General features: G+C 36.8%; 1 protein-coding gene across 1 annotated transcript; it reads right to left on the bottom strand.

Annotated features, from left to right (window-relative positions):
- Window positions 1-3,969: 3,969 nt before the first annotated feature.
- Window positions 3,970-20,616, bottom strand: LOC125241593 (retinol dehydrogenase 14-like). Its single transcript, XM_048150141.1, has 6 exons — window positions 20,167-20,616; window positions 16,951-17,186; window positions 14,598-14,688; window positions 12,704-12,852; window positions 6,160-6,232; window positions 3,970-4,902 (listed from the first exon to the last, which is right to left on the bottom strand). Exons 1-6 carry the CDS (start codon window positions 20,452-20,454, stop codon window positions 4,732-4,734), a joined length of 1,008 nt encoding a protein of 335 aa, XP_048006098.1. The 5' UTR covers window positions 20,455-20,616; the 3' UTR covers window positions 3,970-4,731.
- Between the last annotated feature and the right edge of the window lie 603 nt (window positions 20,617-21,219).

The raw sequence follows: 21,219 nt of genomic DNA, 5'->3' as shown, positions 1-21,219 counted from the left end.
TCAAAAACATCTACACGCACTAACACTGACAAAGGCGTGTTCATATATTCGTACAGGTGTAGTGCGAAAAGGGTTCCCTTCGTATTTTTCCGGAAACGTTCGTATTTGTCATGCTAGTTCCATCAATGTCAGTACATCTTGTACTGAGACTGGCTGAAATAACATGACACGTTCGTACGTTTCCGTGACAATACGAAGGCAAATCTTTTCGAACTACATCTGTAAACACCTTGAACGCACTATTATATCAGGGGCCCATTTCTCAAAACTGAAAGTTACAAGCGGAAGTCTCTTTCCAACTTGTCATATTAGACATTGACAACCACTTGTAAATTGTTACTTCGAGAAATGGGCCGCCGATGGTGACTTTTCTAGAGTTTTTTTTTAAAGTAAGCTACTGTTATATCTGTTGTCTTGGCTGACAGAATGACAAGAATAAGTTGATTGACCCAATTATAACTATAAATTATGCTCAGATAATATTTATGTTCCCACTAAGCTAATGGAATAAGAATAATGGCACTAAGTATAAAGAAATTAAAATATTATAATAATTACATATGGCTTATTTTTAATTATATTTCGTTAATTTCAAAAAGTAAGAAATTTGTTATTTGTACGCAGGTTCCTTTTTAACATATAATGAAGAAGATACAGCGGGGCAAATTTCGACTGGGGGGCAAATGTAACTGGTCCATTTTTCCATGTTTTACAATGTTTACATTATTAAATAGAGTATCCAGCGGTTATACAGTATGTAAACTAACGAAAACCATTTACTGTAACCCGTAAATGTCCAGGTGATACTGAGAAACTTTTCCTATGGGATCAACCCCGAAATCACGAAAATATCTTCTGACAGTTTCATAGGTAGTTTTATTTTATAGTAAGTATTTCCTATGGGAGAGTAAATTTTTATTTCGCGTTTTGGGTGTTGGTCCCATAGTAAAAGTTTCTCAGTATCACCTGGACATTTACGGGTTACAGTAAATGGTTTTCGTTAGTTTACATACTGTATATGATAGGTGTGTTCAGTGGCTAAACGTAGAACTCAACATCATAGTGTAATAACATTTAATAATGAAAAAAATGGATCAGTTACAATACAATTGCCCCCCCCAGTCGAGATTTGCCACGCTGTACCTTAAATAATTTAACAAAAAATTTCGTAGTGCAATATTCGTTGTGATGTTCATGTAACATAACAAAAGTGCTCATGTATCAAATATGATACAAACCATTTTTTTAGAACCAGTACGGTGAACCAATATGAATCATAGGCCACTCTAGAACCCTGTCTTATTGACACCGTACATTATTGGCCATAGAAGTCACTTTTGACGTTGATTGTGAAAAGGTTCTACAGTGGTAGAATTCGAATTGGTTGACTGATGTACATGAAACTAATTTATACGAATTCAAAATCAACATTCCAATCATGCATTAACTGGTGAATATAATTTATAAAAAAAAACCTACCCTTTTTGCGGAACTATCAAAAATTAGAATTCCCTTGAAAAACATATCTCTATCTATACGAATTCATCTGATTTATGCCATAGATTAAATATAAGAAGATTAAAATGCGACCGCCTAAGAACGTGCATACACTACACTGTACACCACACAGATAGCGCCACAAACAATGCCTTGTTGCCATCGATTATTTGTAGATTGGCGTTAAGTGTCACTTTCGAGCCATAAATCTATGTCAAAAGTGACACTTAATGTCTACAAGTATGATCGAAAGCTACAAGACATTTTTTTTGTGGCGCCATCTATGTGTGGTGTAGTGTTTGCGCGTTCTTAGGCGGTCGCATTTTAATGTATGGGATGGTATGATCTTCTTATATTTAATCTATGTTTCATTTTATGTACTTTTTAAGACAATTCAGTGAACTACATGATTATACAGAGTGGAATAATAATAGGCCCTAAACGGTAATAATCTAAAACATATTTTCTTATGACTAATATTTTATTTATATGGATAAGATTTTTGCTCGAGCTTTTTTTGTGTAATTTTTCACGCTACCTATCAAATATTCTATTTAGTGACAGGAACATGCAATAGGTGTTGTGCTAGACATTTCCTAATGACTAAACGGATTTTCTAAGGGGGCTTACACCATAACACCAACACGGAATCGTAGAAGATAACATTAAGGGCCAGTTGCATCAATCTCATTTGACAGACACATCATCGTCATGCAGCAGACGAGTATGAAACTTCCCATACAATAAAATTTAACGAATGCTTTAACGGTGACAGACGGTTTGGTGCAACTGACCCTAAAGATGAATATATAAAGACAGTCAAGCAAATCTTAACCACTAAAAAAGGCGTCTTTGAAAACTGTAGAGCTCAGCGTAACGCATTCTCCACTCCAAAAAAAAAAGGGCTCAGTGGCAATTCCTCCATACTTAATATTATAAATGGGAAAGTGTGTGTGTCTCACATGTTTGTTTGTCCGTCTTTCACGGCAAAATGGAGCTACGAATTGACGTGATTTTTGAAGTGGAGATAGTTGAAGGGATGGAGAGTGACATAGGCTACTTTTTGTCTCTTTCTAACGTGAGCGAACCCGCGGGCAAAAGCTAGTAATTCATAAAGCGCGTGCCTTGGCGTTGGCGGAATCATCGATGAGCCATAACACTTAAAAAAATATTGAAAATTTAGGGGCGAAGGTTTGTCGTCCAAAGAAAATTTTAATTTCGGGTCTTTTTTTAGTGACAATACTTGCTTGACCATCTATAACAGCAGTCTATGAATCTATACCCATTTCTACCTAGCGAACAGACACTGGGGACTGCTGGGAATACACCAGTATTAGCGATGTTGGGTAAATTTCTAAAATGTCCGAATATATTATTAAAATTTTTGACACACCTTTGCTAAAGATCTTTGGTTCAGTTAAAAAGTGACATTTTGATTTTATATATTTTAAAGTAATATTTATGTACAAATACAACCTTTCGTATGTTTAAACAATCAATTCTTATAATTATTATTGTTCATCGTAAAAATTCAGGGTGAATTCTCAAAAGGGATAGTAAAAGAAGCTACCCAGTCTCGTTTGGAATATAATATCAGGAATCAAGTAGCTGCCTTTACCAACCATTATACCAATATCACCCTGTATTGCTCCTAAAACGATTAAGAAGATAGGGGACGAAGTCAAGTAACCGCTTCTCTATAAAAAAACCGTCTCAATTTTTGCCTCCGGGTATTAGTTATAAATTTCATAGAGAGATTTTACTTTAATTTGATGTATACACCGTGTTTCACTTAACACTAAAAACCTGAAAACAGTTTGTTCAGAATCGAGAGTAGAATCGATTGAGCTATATCTTGATGGGGGTAATATTTTTATTTAAATTAGTATTATTAATTATTTTTTACGTGCCCATTCTATTGTACTCGTAATACAACATTGTGTATATCGCATTGCTAAGAGGTTGTTTACCTTTTTTCAGTATTTAGGGGTATTAATACTGGCTGGTTACTTGGACGATTTTTTTTTCCGCTACTAGTTTGACGTTGTTTGTCAGTTTAATCTTAATGTTTATCATAAGTCATAACAAATTGAACTCGTACACATTAATTACAACCTTGTCATTTTGAATATTGAGTTTATTTGCTTACTGCGATTACCTGTCCAATTTGAAGTTTACTGTGACAAAGCTTTAAAGTGTTTTACAGTGACATCTTAGCTGTCTATTGGTAAACCTTATGTCGTTGCAGTAACGTACACAAATAAATAGTGTTATGGTTTATGATGGTAGTTAGCAATTACTTTATTGAGTGTAGAGCTAAAAGTCAAGTAGAGCTGTACAGAAAATTAAAAATTCAATAAAAAAAAAAGTAACGATCAGATTAAAAGATGAATACTCTAGATGAGTTTAAAAAAATAAAAATCAGTTGGGGTGTCTGAGGTTTTGAGTGATACCGGAAACACCGTGTATTATGCTGTCATAGATTAAATATAAGATCATACCATCCTATACATTTAAATGCGACCGCGTAAGAACGCGCATACTACACCACACATAGATGGCGCCACAAAAAATAATGCCTTGTAGCTTTCGATTATACTTGTAGATGGCGTTAAGTGTCACATTTATGGCTCGATAATAACACTTCACGCCAATCTACAAATAATTCGATGGCAACAAGGCATTTTTGTGGCGCCATCTATGTGGTGTGGTATATGCGCGTTCTTAGGTGCTCTCATTTTAATGTATAGGATAGTATGATCTTCTTATATTTAATCTATGGCTATGTACATGCTCCTTCTTTCTATGAATTAAAATAACTATATAAGACCAAAGTAAGTCAAAACTGCATGGCGTGTGTTGTCATATAATATTAAAGTTCAGAGAACATTACTTATAATATTCTTACCCTACATTTTTATGGAGAAGCGATCATCCACTACCTTCTTAAATCCTTTTTGTCTGACCTGAAGCGTATACCGATCAATTCTTCTTCGAAGTAGACTGCCCCGTCGCCTGCCGTTTCGGCCGACTCGGCCCAGCCTGACTCTTCCTTTCCTGCCGACGTGGTTCCACCTTTTTCTCCTGACACGGCTTAGGTCTCTCAGTCTTCCTGACTTCCTTAGGCTTCTCTTGACGCTTAAGTTTCACAGGCGGGTTCGGTCGAATATTCAAATCTTGTGGGCGTTGAGCGGGTTCCGTGTTACGTGTTTGGCTTCGAGTGGGTGCTGGGTCTCACAAGGGCCTCCTGGCTTTGACCATGTCCTCAGTAGCTTGCCACAGTTTGGTCTCCACCTCTTTGTCGAAGGGGTATTTGGAGGTATATTCGACGCAGTCACGGTAGAATTTTCCAGTTTTGCCCTCTATGCTGTAGTCGGTAGCGCAAAATACGACTGTCTCCGAACCCTGAAAAAATAAGTGTTTTTAATAAATAAACTAAAACAAAAAAAATAGTTTATTTTTCAATTAGGCATACTTATGACACATCATCACATCAAATAAAGCTACGCCGGCTCTAATCCTACGCCTCAGCCTCGATTTCAGTCCCCTCTCAGATGGAGGAGTGTTAATCCACTATGGGGCCGGCAAGATACTCGGCGGGCCATCTTCTTTTCAAATCATTACATCTTATAATTACCATGCATTAAATAACAAAATACAATTTAACATGAGAGTATTCATGAAACAATATTATCAGATATAAAAATATTATTTACGTCTGTTACAAAAAAAATTTCTAAAAATTATTCTTCAGATATGCTCAGTATAGTTATGACAAAATAATAAAGTATAGGTAATTATAATGTTGAACCTTGGACTTTCTCTCGTCACACCTCAAGCATTCGTAAAATCGTAAAATCAACATGTACGTCATACGTAATCCATACACAAGTACCTAAATACATAACTATGTAATATGTACATACATATAAGATACTACAATTTATAAAGAATATAGATTTAATTGATAAAAACTCGTATTGTCATGTCATTTCAGAAATTTCGATTATGACCTTTGAGATTTTTAGTAATATTATAATAGTGTGCCGGTAAAACCCCGATATATCTGTCATCATTGGCTACAGCATCATTGACTTCATTAAAAATAATAGCTGCAACGACTATTAACCGTTTCTGTGCGGATGACACGAGAGGCGTGTCATCAAGGTATTTTGCGTGTGGTGACTAACACGAGAGGCGTGTCATTTTAAAAACGATAATTTGTCCGCCGTCACAGCGTAAAGATTTCAAAAATGGAACACGCAACGAATCGGTTAAGAAGGTATATTGAAGGTGCAGCCTACGTCAACTGTGATGGCTATCACAGCCCAGCCACGACATAGGTCTAAGCGCGTCAGCGGTGAGCGGCAGCCATACGTGTGAATGAAAAGTCCCATCGCTGTGTCTCGCTCCAATGTATGGCCGCCGCTCACCGCTGTCGCGCTTAGACCAATGTCGTGGCTGAGCCGTCAGTGGCGGCTGGTGAAAATGTCTGCTAGGCAACACTGAGCAAAATGAAGCCTACCTTAACATTAGGTACTTTAATAGTAATCAATTTTAGGCAAGCCGGTGGGAATCGGCTTGTATGGACCAGCCGCTACTGATGGCTATACAAGACAGCTAAAGATCCTGTCAAAAATAATAAATGCACGTGACACTTGCCTGCTGAGAAGACCTCATGAACAGCAGAGCGATGGGAGCCATCAGAATGAAGTGATACCATCTCAATGAATCTCTGAAACAAAATACATACGTCTAGTAAAATACCTAGCCATTTTAAAATAAGTAAAAGTAGCGGCAGGAAACTTTAGCGCTGACCGTTATTGCGCAGAAGTCAAAAACAGGGGCCCGTTTCTCGAAAGGTACACAAGCCTTGTAATACAAGTGTGTTTCCATGACAACCCATACGATTTGACAGTTAGCGCACTTGTAATACAAGGCTTGTACCTTTCGAGAAACGGGCCCCTGGTCTCTCGGGGTTTACAGGGGGCGAAGGGTATGCGTCCACATGCGCAGTTATCCCCTCCACATTTCACTGAGAGCTAAACTTACGAGCCGCTACTTGTATTTACGGCTCAGCCACAACATTGGTCTAAGCGCGACAGCGCTGAAGGGCAGCCATACATTGAAGCGAGACACAGCTATGGGACTTTTCATTCGCACGTATGGCTGCCGCTCACCGTTGTCGCGCAGACCAATGTCGTGGCTGGGCCTTTAGAGTGTAGACGCGAAGGGTTTTGCATCTGATAACTTGATAAGGTATACTGACAAACTCGACATATGGATGTCGATAGAATAGTCGACTTTTAATTAAGCACAATTTTTTTTTAAACTAAGCCATTAGTATTTGTTATTTATTTCAACTTGATACCTCCACGCGTTTCTAAGAATAACAGTACAGTTCCGATTACTACAGTAGATTTAGAACGGTCCTTTAGTTGGATGAAATGGATTTTATCGGCAAGGCGAAGGAGTTTAAAATCAGAAAATTTAGAAAAAATGCTAATTGTATATTACGAAAATTACATAAAATACTGAATAAATACAAACACTTGGTTTTAATTTTGTTTACAACAATAATTAATACTTCTGCATATCATAACGGTGGTCCAGTACATCGTGTTGTTTTTATCGACATCGACCAAAGTGTGTGTCCTCGCACTATTAAGCTGTCAACGCATTTTTGCTCTCGCCGGCCGGGGTATGTTCATAAACGTCTTTATCTGTCATGTTGATTTGTGTATTTGTGAGAAAAGGACAAAACACTTTTTTAAACTAATCTAATCCATACTAATATTATTCTAAATGGGAAAGCCAGTGTGTCTATTCGTTTGTCCGTCTTTCACGGCAAAACGGAGCAACGAATTGACATGATTTTTTAAGTAGAGATAGTATGAGGGATGGAAAGTGACATAGGCTACTTTTTGCATCTTTCTAACCCCCCACTTCCCTAAACTGGGTGGTGGAATTCTGTATGGAGCATTTTCCAATTTTCGAATTTAAAGCTAGCTAAGCCGCGGGCAAAAGCTGTAACTTATAAACTGTCATGCCAGTAATAGGAATGCCAATTTGTCCACGATTCAATCTCACTTCTATAGGAGGTAGGGCATAGCGAATGATATTCCGCTTTGTGTGGTAGGGCACAGCACAGCGGATATTGTCTCGCTCGAATCTAGAGCCCAACTGGGGTAGTACCTCCGCCTTACAGAAGACCGCAGCCAAGCCAAATAGCACTAGACCCTACTCATAGTGTTGTGTTCCTGTCGGTGAGTAAGGCTGCCAGAGCTCAACGAGGGTGCGGTGTGCTGATGACGGGAGGACTTACGGAACTAACTTGTTCCGTTTATTGTCCTTTGAGTCGTCGGCAACCCGAACCCTCCTTAGAACTTGCACACTCCTTTTTACTGTGTACTTAACACAGCAAAAGGGAATGTACAAGTTTCTAATGGGGTGGCAACGCGTATGTGACACTGTTTGAGTTGCAGGCGTCCATAGGTTACGGTGACCGCTTTCATCAGGCGGGCCGTATACTTGTTTGCCACCGACGTAGTATAAATAAAAAAAAACTTAATAACTCGCGCATTATAACCTCTTAAGACCCAATGTACAGTGATCTGCAAAATTGCATGGAGAAATGAATGAATTCATTGATAAATTCGCCATGCACTTTAATAAAATAATAAAACAAATGCAACGCTTGTACTATGGGTGCTAAGCGACGATATACATACTTAAATAGATAAACACATACTTACATACATAGAAAACATCCATGACTCAGGAACAAATATCAGTGCTCCTCACATAATAAATGCCCTTACCGGGATTCGAACCCAGGACCGCGGCTTAGCAGGCAGGGTCACACCGACTGAGCCAGACCGGTCGACAACTTTGAAACACACTGTACATTACATTACAATGCACGTAGTTGTTGCAATTTAATTTGAAGCATTTCATTTGTTTCATTGCTTTTTGTAACAAACGATATTCTTACCAATTTGCTTATAGAACAAGGTTTGATTTAAACATAGGAAAACTAACTATGTTGGGCCTTATGAGGTTAAGGTTGGCATTCCTTCTGTCTATGTCACTTTAAACATTTTTCTCAATGAAAAATAAGCCTTACTGCTTACATATCGACAGTGGAAAGGAAGAACCCCTTAAGCGACATTTAGTGAATTGTACAGGAGAGTGTTTCAAAGTTTTCTTTTTGAGAAAAAAAATCATAACTTTTTTCCTATTTGAAATAGGTAAATGAGTTCTTAAGACGATAATCTTATTTTATTTTTCTCTATTTTATGAAATAAACATTTACTCCAAAATCTTACAGGATCCTGAAAATGATGTCGCTTAATTGAAAAGGTCCTCAAAATATTCCCGGAAGAACCATTTAAGCGACATCATCATAGTACTATAAAACTCACTGAAGCCACTTACCTTCTTTAACTTGTCTCTAAGATATTCAATTAAGCAACAGTCGCATGGGCAGTTAGTACGTGCCAATTTGAAGTGGTATACCAGAAATGAAGTGGCACTGAAGCTTTAGTAGTTTCATGTGCTCTGCTTACCCCTTTATGGGATACAGGCGTGATTGTATGTATGTATGTATACCAGAAATTTGAAACTAAATCGACACTTTTTTGTGAATTATAACGCTAGCTTTAATATTTTTAAAATATTTCATATTATTGAAAAATTTAGAATATATTTGCGGTTAAAAAAACGCTATATTGTGCGTTTTTTAAGGAGAAAAATAAAATACTTAACGAAATTAACGTGTATTTTTATTTTAATAAAATAAATCTACTTCTAATAAATAACTCTTAATTAAGTATGCACTTTTTTGAGATCACAATCATTTTGAGTTTATAAATTATTAAGAATAAGTAGCTAGCTTACTTATTACATACCTACTGCCGTGTCTTGCGTGGGCGACGGTCGCGCGACCGTCGCCGTCGCGTCTCATGCTTCCATATCGACAAGGTTTGATTTTGTATGCGTCGCATCGCCGTCGCCCACGCAAGCCACGGCGTAATACCTAGTCGAATCAGGCAGCGATCGGCGACACAACCGCCGCACTCCGGTGTTTAATAGGGTGGAGCGAAAAAACATTTTTCTGGAATTAGCAAACCTAATAGTTATCAATCAATGCCGTCTATGAAGCCTTTGTGCAAATTTTCATATTTTTAAACCAACATCTTCTGCCTCCGCATTAGGTTTGAAATTTTGAAAATCTCATACAAACCTGAAAATTCAACTTTTAGATAAAAAATGTTTTTCTGCAGTATTATGTTCAGTATACATTATTGATACATATTATTACAAAAAACTACCAAAAATTGCGAAAATAGCGTTAAAAATTGCCAATTTTCAGTATTTTAGCGGCTATTTTGGCGAATGTACTGAAACTAGACAAACTTTGGCGATTCTTGACGCTATTTTCGCAACTTTTTGTAGTTTCTCATAATGATATGTATCAATAACATATACTAAACATAATACTGCCGAAAAAATTTTTTATCTGAAAGTTGAATTTTTAGGTTTGTATGAGATTTTCAAAATTTCAACCCTAATGCGGAGGCAGAAGATGTTGATTTAAAAAACTGAAAATTTGCACAAAGGCTTCATAGACTAAGGGGCATTGATTGATAACTATTAGGTTTGGTAATTCCAGAAAAGTGTTTTTTCGCTCCACCCTAGTGTTTAACCGCCCGTTCCGCTGACTGAAGCGACCCACTGCATTCCTATGTATAAGTAAAGCACCATTCGCGTGAAATTCGCGCCAAAAATTGTTCACTGTACCGACATCAAATAGATTAGAACAACACTTTAACCGTTATCATAATATCATTTTCAATCTTCACTTAACCGACGTATCGCATTTATAAAGTATACTTTAAGCGACAGGTTCGGCCGCGGTAAGGAGTGTCGCTTAAAGCAATTAAATAACAACGTAATTTTTCGTAACATTCATTTAACCGACAACCGTTTTATTAAACAGTTTTGAAGAACCACTCAAGTACAGAATTCATGATATATGTGCCCGGAATAATCAATTAAGGGACATTACATCGGAAACGAACTCTTTTTAAAAATAGTTTATACGACTGTGGTAATATTGGAATAGGTTTTAAGTGACACAGATAATATTTTATTCAAATTGTGTATCGCATAAGGGGTGGTTTTTCAAATTCAGACCTCATTCGTGAATTACTTTAAGCGACATATAAGTCATCGGATCGCCGTGAAACCCAATTCTAACGACGCAGAAAAAAACGCTGATTCCAATGATATATATAACTCATTTTCGACCAAAATGTCGCTTAAGTGGTTCTTCCTTTCCACCGTCGATATAATAACTAACCGCTGTTCAGGAGTCAAATATATACGTCACAAATGATAAAAGGTCGCTTTTATCAGGTGAACTTAGATACTATGCCATTGAACATTACAGCGGGATTGTAAATACAAATTAGTACATGATTTTGCACTTGCATATATGTTTTTTGAATAAAACTTGCCTGTAAGAGGGCGTTTTCCAAAAGTAAAAAAAAAAAATCGAAAATCGAATTTCACCAGATCTGGACGTGTCTGTGCTCATTCTTCTCAGAATCACGAGCTGATTCGATCCTGACGATAAAAAAATTCGTCCTATTTTTTTTTTCCTTTTACGTCACGATTCTAGTATGAACTTACTACGTGCGTGACGTATTGGAAACTCGAATTTTGTATGGAAAATTTGGGGCACATTTTTTTATCGTCGGGAACGAATCAGCTCATGATTCTGAGAAGAATGAGCCCAAACACGTCTAGATCTGGTGAAATTCGATATTCGAGATTTGATTTGGAAAACGACCAAGAGCAGATACTTAAAATAAAATATTTTATACAATTTACGAAATATATCATCACATGATCACATCATATATGGGTTAAATTGTGGTGTAGGCGAGAGGCTGGCAACCTGTCACTGCAATGCCACAGTTTCGTTTTCTTTTAACCCCTTATTTGCCAAGAGTGGCCCTGAAGCTTTAGTAGTTTCATGTGCTCTGCCTACCCCTTTATGGGATACAGGCGTGATTGTATGTATGTATGTGTATGTATCATCACATATTTAAATTCAATCAAGGGGGAGACCAAGGAGATCGTATATGACCCAAATAAAGAAACGAATCAACGTCGTGTTGTATCAGAAAGTCAAAAGGAAGGCAGAAGACCGGCACTCATGGATGTTGCTCCACCGACAAGAGTCCAACTCTTAAATTAATGATGATGATAAAAGAGTGATAGAGAGAGATAACAGCGAAAACGATTGGCATGATAAAGCTGTTTAATAGATTAATATTATATCAATTTATCAGATCATCACTAATTCAGAACAAATTAAATTATTTTCATAGAAAAGATTAAATTTTATTTTCAGTAATCACACTATTAAACCATAGAGGAATAAGTAAGGGAAGTGTTCTAACTCCATGCGGGTTATTTGTATAGGCATAGTTAAGTGACATCTAGCGACAATCACGCGACAAATAGCGTGAATTATCAGTACTACTCGATACTAGGTGGCAACTGTGTCTCGATTGCCAAAAAAATAATATTAGAACAGTTTACAACTTATATTACAAGCAGAAGGAATTGAAAACAGAATACTGATTAATACTATTGTAATATTAGGTAAAAATTTTTGAGCATTAGACTCTTCGTTCGTCGCGACATCTATTGACAAGTAGCAGTACTGATAATTTACGCTAATTGACGCGTGATTAAATGTCATATACCAAAATGACCAAGGCCGCCAAATGTCCAGAGCTGGATTCGGACCAGCGATCTCCGTTTACCGGACAGATACCTAAACCGCTCGGCCATCTGGTTGTGGGGGATATCCCACAGATCTAACACTATACTATAGCAGAGATCTGTAGCACAAGGAAACCAAGAAAGTGTACACATCTACCATTGTTTCGTCGGGTACCATGGCGGGCGGGTGGTTTAGTGGTGAAGACATTAGCCGCGTAAGCTGAAGACCCGGGTTCGATTCCCGGCTCGGCCAGACCAGTGGGCCTTGTCGTTTTTTCTTTCGTGTATGATATCTATTTAAATTTATAATTTATATATATAGTAGTGTGACTACTTGAAAAAAGAACAAATCAAAAACTATTCAATAAAATAATTTGATTTGTTCCCTAGTTGACTATAACCTTACCTGAATAGATTAGTATAGCAGAACCCCGGGCACACAGTATGCACATCCACTCCAGAGTCTTTGAGCTTGTCAGCCAACGCGCGACCAAAGTACGCGTTCATGAGCTTAGAGTTGCAGTAACCTGGGTTGTTGCGGCCTTTCAGCTTGCCCTGTTAAAAAATGCATTGTAACTATGATATTCAATAATACTTTATCTTGATTATTTATTGTTTAAATTGTTTAATAGATAACTGACTTTTGCCCGCGGCTTCGCTTGCCTTAAATTCAAAAATTGCCTTAAATCAAACAAACTTCTACACCCCATTGTAAAGATTTCAAATACGAAAGCCCCAAGCACTTGAGTCGGTTATTAGGCGTTAGGACTAGGTTTAGGGAAAACAAAAGATACCTGGGGCCCGTTTCTCGAAAGGTACAAGCCTTGTATTACAAGTGCGCGAACTGTCAAATCGTATGGGTTGTCATGGAAACACACTTGTAATACGAGGCTTGTACCTTTCGAGAAACGGGCCACTAGCCAGATCCTTTTTCGGCGAGGTATTGTATAAAATGTACACTGAGAGAAAAAACAACAAGTTTTCATGTTCGTTCAACATGTTTTTTGGTTAAAATAGCGCCTACGTGCTCTTTGGTTCAAACGCCAAGTTAGATTTTGTTAAGCGTAACTAGTACATTCTACAAGTTACTTGTCTCTTGAATCAACACGTCGATTTTATAAAAGCAACATGACACATATTAAATAAAACTATGGAAACGGGAATTTACAGTTCATCTCGACGTTTCGAACACTTTACAGCGTTCGTGGTCAACGGGTGACTGAGGTAAAATTACAATATGCAAAAGCTACCCACATACAAGAAATATTAACGAAACATGACCATAAATAATATAGATTTCTTTCTAAGGCAGGTTTACACACTAACACTATTAATAATGCTAGTTATACAATATTCAAAAAATGTACCCTTACTATGTTAAAAAAAAACAATTAATCAATTAATCTACACAAAATTTACAAAAACAAACTGCAAATGTCCAACACCATACAACACAAATGCCTCACAGTCTTCGTCGTGCTTGTTCCATTATCAGATGTACTACTGGATCCCAAGCCGGTGGCAAAGTAAAGCCATCTTCTTTATTAAAGTTTGAATATTTCTTGATCTCAATGGCCTCGCGCAACACATTCTGGGTATATACCGCTTCTCCTTCGCAAGAACCAGAGGCTTATAAAACTTTATAGCATGATTGACTTTATCCATGACATCGAACATGAAACGTCGGGATGAATTGTAAATTCATTATACGCGATTTAATCCGTTTCCATAGTTTTATTTCATGAGTAACTATCGCGGTAACCGAAGACAATATTATGATTTATGACACATATTGTTTTAAACATAATTTGTTTGGCTGATTCAATCAATTCAATCAAATATCTTTTGAATCTTGAAACTTGAATCATCAATATTGTGTTTTATTCCGTTTACTAAAATACTTTCGTTTCAAACGGATAAAAACGCAACAAGTCGAACTTGTTAAATTCACAATGCAAATTTCTCTGTATACTTTCGCTTTAGTTGGAGGCAGTTTGCTCGGACGCCTGCCAAGTGAAGTGCTCATAATTAGGTAACGAAAGGTAAACATTATAAGTCCTTTTGTTAAGTTTCAAGTACAATCGGGACTTCGTATTTAAAATGGGCTGAAGTATATTTAATATTCAAATTATAAAGGCTTAGTTAGACGACGCAAGCTTATTACTATTTTACTTACCTTGCGGACTGTTGAGTTGAGTACAACTCAGCATACCAATCAAACATAATATGTATATAAATAAAATCGCATATGAGTTCTCGCACCGCGTGTAAACAGGCCCTTAAGTATACAAAATGCTTACCTGAACAGCCAATTCAGATTCCTGCTTTAAGTTCAAGTCGTTAAAGTTGATATTCCCTTTCTCGTGAAGCGTGGAAGACAGAATCACGATTCTGAAATAAGTTTAAATATAGACATTTTACGACCCGAGTGAAATTAAACAAAGTTAGAGATTAAACCGTATGACATAACATAAGATCTAGACAATGTTTCTGTTGATTGCTATAACTAATGATAAATATGCTTTGCATGTTACAAACAGAGATAATAGTTTAAATAATATTTCTTCGCTTTGCATAATTTCAAGGGTAATATCGTAATCTTTGAAGAAAGCGCCGTGTACTTTAAACAAATTCACATTTAAATTGATACCGTAAAATGGGTCTACTTTATTCTCTATATATATCACTTAGACAGTCTGTAATGTATAATTAAATTTTTTCGTACGTAGTTCGTTAGTATTTCATTTTTGGCACAAGCTTTAATCGCCGACTGTACCTTTCTTTCAACAGTCATCTACTGCTCTCCGAGACGTTTCTAAAAACCCCTTACTCGATGGGAATACGACGTTTCATAACAGAATTCCTACAACCACCTTTCTGCTCCATCATCAGATCAGCTCCACGATACCATATATTGTATTGTCACGTGATCTACATATGTGTGCAAAATTTCAGCTCAATCGGAAACCGACATTTGGGTCAAATTTAGCTTCTACGTTTTGACCCAAACTAACATACTAACAAGGCAAGTAGAAATAAAGCTTGTAATAGTTATTTGTTATACAAGGGGGCAAAGTTGTATTTTAACGCCGAGTGTGGAATTGAAAAACGAGCAAGTGTAAGGATTCTATAGTTGTACCACGAGCGAAGCAAGTGGTTCGAGAATAGAATCCTGAACTTGCGAGTTTTTTAACACACGAGAAGTAAAATACATTTGCACCCGAGTGTAACACAAAACTTTTCCCCTCACTATAGCGAGGAAACTACAACGCAAAAAATGCGTTTATCACTGCTTCCAGTAGTTCCACAGGTGGTTAATCATCTTTATTACTAGATTCACCTACTTTTATCAATTTTAAACCAGTTAATTTGACTTTATTTAAGGTCAAATTACTTTACCCACTAGTGAATAAAATGCGTTTTTACCCGCTGGTATTAAAGGACAAAATACGTGTTTCCGAGCTAGTGAGGGGAAAAAAATATTCTCTCAGATGCTTCTGACCAACAAAATGATTGAAAGAAATATGAGAAAAATACTAGTCAATAAAGTACAGCATATTACACTCGCAAAATAAATAGTGAAGTAGCATGACATTATTTTTCTAATATTAAAATTAACATTTTCTCAAACATGCAATGAAATATTGTCTTTACGTTCCTTAAAATGGGTTGGGAAGTATCGCTTTTTGGGCGCAACAACTCGAGAGGACTGTAATGGGATTTCATATTATTTTTCAGGCCTAGGCCTGCAAAGTAACTTTTTTTTATAAAATATTGTCCTTTAGAGCATTTTTTTTTTATTTCATTGTATGTTTGAGAAAAGCACTATACATGCCTCGGCGTGAAAACGGATTCCCTGCCTCGTATCCCTATCGTATATACCCACTTGGCCGGAAATCCTCATTTCCCCGGCCTCTGATGTAATGTACTATTGTGTATCTTACAATACTTGTATGAAATATTAATTACACTTCGCTTTTAGATTATAAGTAGTTAGATGGTTTACTGGCAACATCAGTCTCAATGCTCTGCTAGGCTTCTTGTAGATTTGAGTTGGCAAGAATAGCATGCAAGCATGCATTGGCTGATAAATAACCCTTCGTCTGTGTTTGATAAGGATCCTAACATAAAGCTTTGGACTTTAAAATAATATATCAAAGTGAAATGTTTTATGACAATTTTTTGACAGACACAGACGAAGGGATAATAGTTATTTGTTATACAAGGGGGCAAAGTTGTATTTTAACGCCGAGTGTGGAATTGAAAAACGAGCAAGTGAAAGGATTCTATAGTTGAACCACGAGCGAAGCGAGTGGTTCGAGAATAGAATCCTGAACTTGCGAGTTTTTTAACACACGAGAAGTAAAATACATTTGCACCCGAGTGTAACACAAAACTTTTCCCCTCACTACCTATAGCGAGGAAACTACAACGCAAAAAATGCGTTTATCACTGCTTCCAGTAATTCCGCAGGTGGTAAATCATCTTTATTACTAGATTCACCCACTTTTATCAATTTTAAAGCAGTTAATTTGACTTTATTCAAGGTCAAATTAGTTTACCCACTAGTGGATAAAACGCGTTTTTACCCGCTGGTATTAAAGGACAAAACACGTGTTTCCGAGCTAGTGAGGGGAAAAACAACAAACATACCTGCTAGGCGCTGCCCGTTTCAAATGATCCAGCAGCAGGTTAGTAAGATAGAAATGGCCAACATGATTGACACCGATGTTGATCTCATAACCTTCCTTGGTCTTCAGGCCAAGGTTCAGCGGAGTAGCGACTCCTGCGTTGTTGATCAGCACGTCTATTTTGTAGAAACCAGCTTTCACTACTTCTACGAAGTTCTCGATGGATTCGAATGAGGCGAGATCCAGCTGCATCGGGATCTGTGTAGAAAAAGTCACTAAATTAATGGCATTTAAATAAAAATGCCATTAATTTAGTGACTCTCCAATTATCCATACTAATATTATAAATGGGAAAGTGTGTGTCTGTTTGTTTGTCCGTCTTTCACGGCAAAACGGAGCGACGAATTGACGTGATTTTTTAAGTGGAGATAGTTGAAGGGATGGAGAATGACATAGGCTACTTTTTGTCTCTTTCTAATGCGAGCGAAACCGCGGGCAAAAGTTAGTAGGTACATATATCTTAAGAAATTCGCTTCATGGTTTTACCCAGGTACAGCTCAAGAGTTAAGAGAATAATTTATTGTTAACTAGCTTTTGCCCGCGGCTTCACTCGCGTTAAATTAGAAAATTGCGGAATGCTCCATACAAACATATAATGTTTTGAAAAGAAAACGTCCCAACTGAGGGGGGACTGAAATCTTCTCGAGGCCCCCATTTTAGAGAAGTATTGGGGTAGAGAAGGAAAGAGACAAAAAGTAGCCCATGCCACTCTACATCCATTCAACTATCTCTCCTCAAAAAACCGTTCGTTGCTCCGTTTTGCCGTGAAAGACGGACAAACAAACAGACACACACACTTTCCCATTTTTAATATTATGTATGGATAGCCGGGTCAAGAGACCACACAGAGCGAAGCACGTCGCGAGGCAATGCACTCGCGCGGCAATCGGCCAATGTAGATGGGGCTCGTCCGAGACTGATGGCTCGAGTAAGCAAACCGCACGCATTACCTTGGCCGCGGCACGTCTACAATTACATAGCTCGATTGCCACGCGAGGAAATTGCCTCGCGACGCGTCTCACTCTGTGTGGACCTGGCTAATTCAGAAGAAAATTTAAACCTGAACTAAGTAGATTCTCTATTTCCAGACAGTAATAGGAATCATTTTAATTCTGTGGTGCAGTAATGTCTCAGATGAAAATAGTGGTAAATAGTTTTCACCCCTTAACAAACTAACTAAGTACTTGTACCTACATAATATAACAGAAATAAAATATTAAACAGTCAATCACCAAAATATACATTTTTACATTTTAGTGATATCTTATTTCAAAACAAAGAAAGGTTATTTGAAAGTTACATTATTATATAGATTAACAATACACCAGCTAAAGACTATCTATTGGTATGAAAGTCAAACTAAACAGGTATACATAAATATAGGTATGTTGTTATACAAAGATAATTTGATACACTCTATCACTAAGATTACAAATCTCCTTCTATAAAATACTTGGTATTATACACCGTGTTTCACTTAACACTAAAAACCTGAAAACAGTTTGTTCAGAATCGAGAGTAGAATCGATTGAGCTATATCTTGATGGGGGTAATATTTTTATTTAAATTTGTATTATTAGTTATTTTTTACGTGCCTATTCTATTGTACTCGTAAGACAACATTGTGTATATCGCATTGCTAGAGGTTGTTTACCTTTTTCAGTATTTAGGGGTATTAATACTGGCTGGTTACTTGGACGATTATTTTTTCCGCTACGAGTTTGACGTTGTTTGTCAGTTTAATCTTAATGTTTATCATAACTATCATAAGTCATAACAAATTGAACTCGTACCTAATTACAACCTTGTCATTTTGAATATTGGGTTTAAATTTGCTTACTGCGATTACCTGTCCAATTTGAAGTTTACTGTGACAAAGCTTTAAAGTGTTTTACAGTGACATCTTAGCTGTCTATTGGTAAACCTTACGTCGTTGCAGTAACGTACACAAATAAATAGTTTTATGGTTTATGGTGGAAGTTAGCAATTATTGAGTGTAGAGCTAAAAGTCAAGTAGAGCTGTACAGAAAATTAAAAATTCAATTTAAAAAAAAGTAACCATCAGATTAAAAGATGAATACTCTAGATGAGTTTAAAAAAATTAAAATCAGTTGGGGTGTCTGAGGTTTTGAGTGTTACCGGAAACACGTTGTATATTGATGCAGAGCAAAGTTCTAAAAATATGTATCTACATCTACAACCTTAACGCAATAAAGTTGTGTATAGATATTTGGCCTTTGTCTGAATCTCTATTTAATATCTTGACTGAACCTAGTACAGACATATAATAATATAGTAAATAATGTATATTAACTAAATACAGAATTTACCAAATACAAATATTAGTCCAAATGTTTGATTCCGATGTAACTACTGAACATTTTCAACCACATTATTCAGTTTATCTGTATCATTCTCACCATTTGAAATTCTTCAAGCTCATTAGCAGCTAAAGATGAATCATGTAATAGGCCCTAGAAGAAAACAGGTCAAGGACTTGCAATAACCTCGTAAGTCTCACTGTACTTGTTCAAGTACAAATCATATTCGATTTTTAAATAAAAGAAAGTTCTAAATTCAAAATCAGATAAATTGGGTCTATAATAGGGGCATTTTCAGAAATTTGGGACCCCCAATTAGCGTAAGTCATGAACAAAAATTAACTCACTGTCAGTTTTGTGACGATAGTTAAGCATGAAATATGAATAAAAATATTGTTTTTGTGTTAATTACATAAACTTTAAGCGATAATTTACATTCAGAATGTGAAAAAATTCAATTTTTAGACAGATTTTATGCTTAATTGTTGTCACAAAACTGACAGCGAGTTAATATTTGTTAACAAGTTTACACTAATTGGGGGACCCAAATTCTGAAAATGCCCGTAGGATAGTATTTTGCCACCACAAGAATACAACTTCTTGTCTCAGTCAGGATCTTTAGCCTATGCACTAACATCGTTATGAATGCCTCTTGGACTTAGCGGACATTGGAAAGCATATGTATATCAGGTTATGTATCCACCTATGTTACAGAGGCTCTTTTAAAAGCCGTGTTGGTTACAAAGACATTCTGTGAGAGATTGTATAGGAGCATCAAAATATCTATATTTAAAAAAAAAACAAAAATTTCGATAAATAATAAATTACTTTGTCCTAAACACTATCAAGTTGCTTACCAGTTCGCCGCCGGTCGGCTGAGACTTCCTTATTTGCGTGATAGCTTCCTTCGCCTTCGCGATGTCTCTGCACGCGAAGATCACTCGAGCCTTCCGTCTCACCAGCGCCTTGGCCGTCTCGAACCCTATCCCGCTGTTCGCACCCGTTATTAAAAACGTTTTACCCCTCAAACAAGTGTTACTTAAGCATTTTCCCCATTTTCTGGACCTCCATTTACGTATCAGTCCGATAGCCAAAACCACTCCCACGGGCACCGCTGCCGCGTATACCAATTGTTGCGAAACCATCGCGAGTACTAACACTTGTCTGGTTTCGGTTTAAATAGCGTTATATTTCACTTTTCAGTTATCTCGAGCAGCGCAGCGGAGATACGGCTCTTGAGAAAATATAAATGTCAAAAGTGACATTCGGCCAAAGGTCAAAGACTTTTCGTTCGGAAACTCGAAAGTGCTGTGCGCTGCTTGCCGATCTGTGTCGCTGTAAAAATATCTATCTAATCTAATGGTCGCATCAATATTACTTTAAAATAAACAATATATAAATGGGTAATTAAGTCATCAATGTCATTATTACATTATATATCTTATCTAAAGATAGCGGCTCCTCAAGGTGCATAAAAATTTCATCGCCAGTTTTAAATTTAAATCTTTATTAATAGTGAAATTTGAGCGCTTTTACTTTAACCAAATACTATATACTATAATACGTGCAGCTTCTGACGTTTCCCATACAATTGAGCGGCAACAATTTTACTAGCGCCATCTAGCGGTTCGAGTTGATCGAAGTAGTAGTTCAGACTTTTATTTGAGTAAATTAAAATAGAAAATGCTATTACTTGATCTACTTTAACATTTTTAGACGGAATAAAACAAAAAAATAAGAATTTGTAATTTTTTTTAATTTTATGCTGTATGAAACTAAACTATTTTGATCAACTCATGCCGCTAGGAGCGCTAGTGTGCCTGTTGCCAACTTTGGCACCGAGCTGCACGTATTAACTCGTAGAGTTTACATAGTATTTGCTTTAACCAACTTTAACTAATACACTCAAG

This window comes from Leguminivora glycinivorella, chromosome Z (genome assembly GCF_023078275.1).
Source record: "Leguminivora glycinivorella isolate SPB_JAAS2020 chromosome Z, LegGlyc_1.1, whole genome shotgun sequence".
NCBI lineage: Eukaryota > Metazoa > Arthropoda > Insecta > Lepidoptera > Tortricidae > Leguminivora > Leguminivora glycinivorella.
Note: the sequence above shows the minus strand (reverse complement) of the source record. Positions and strands in the feature narration are given on the sequence as shown.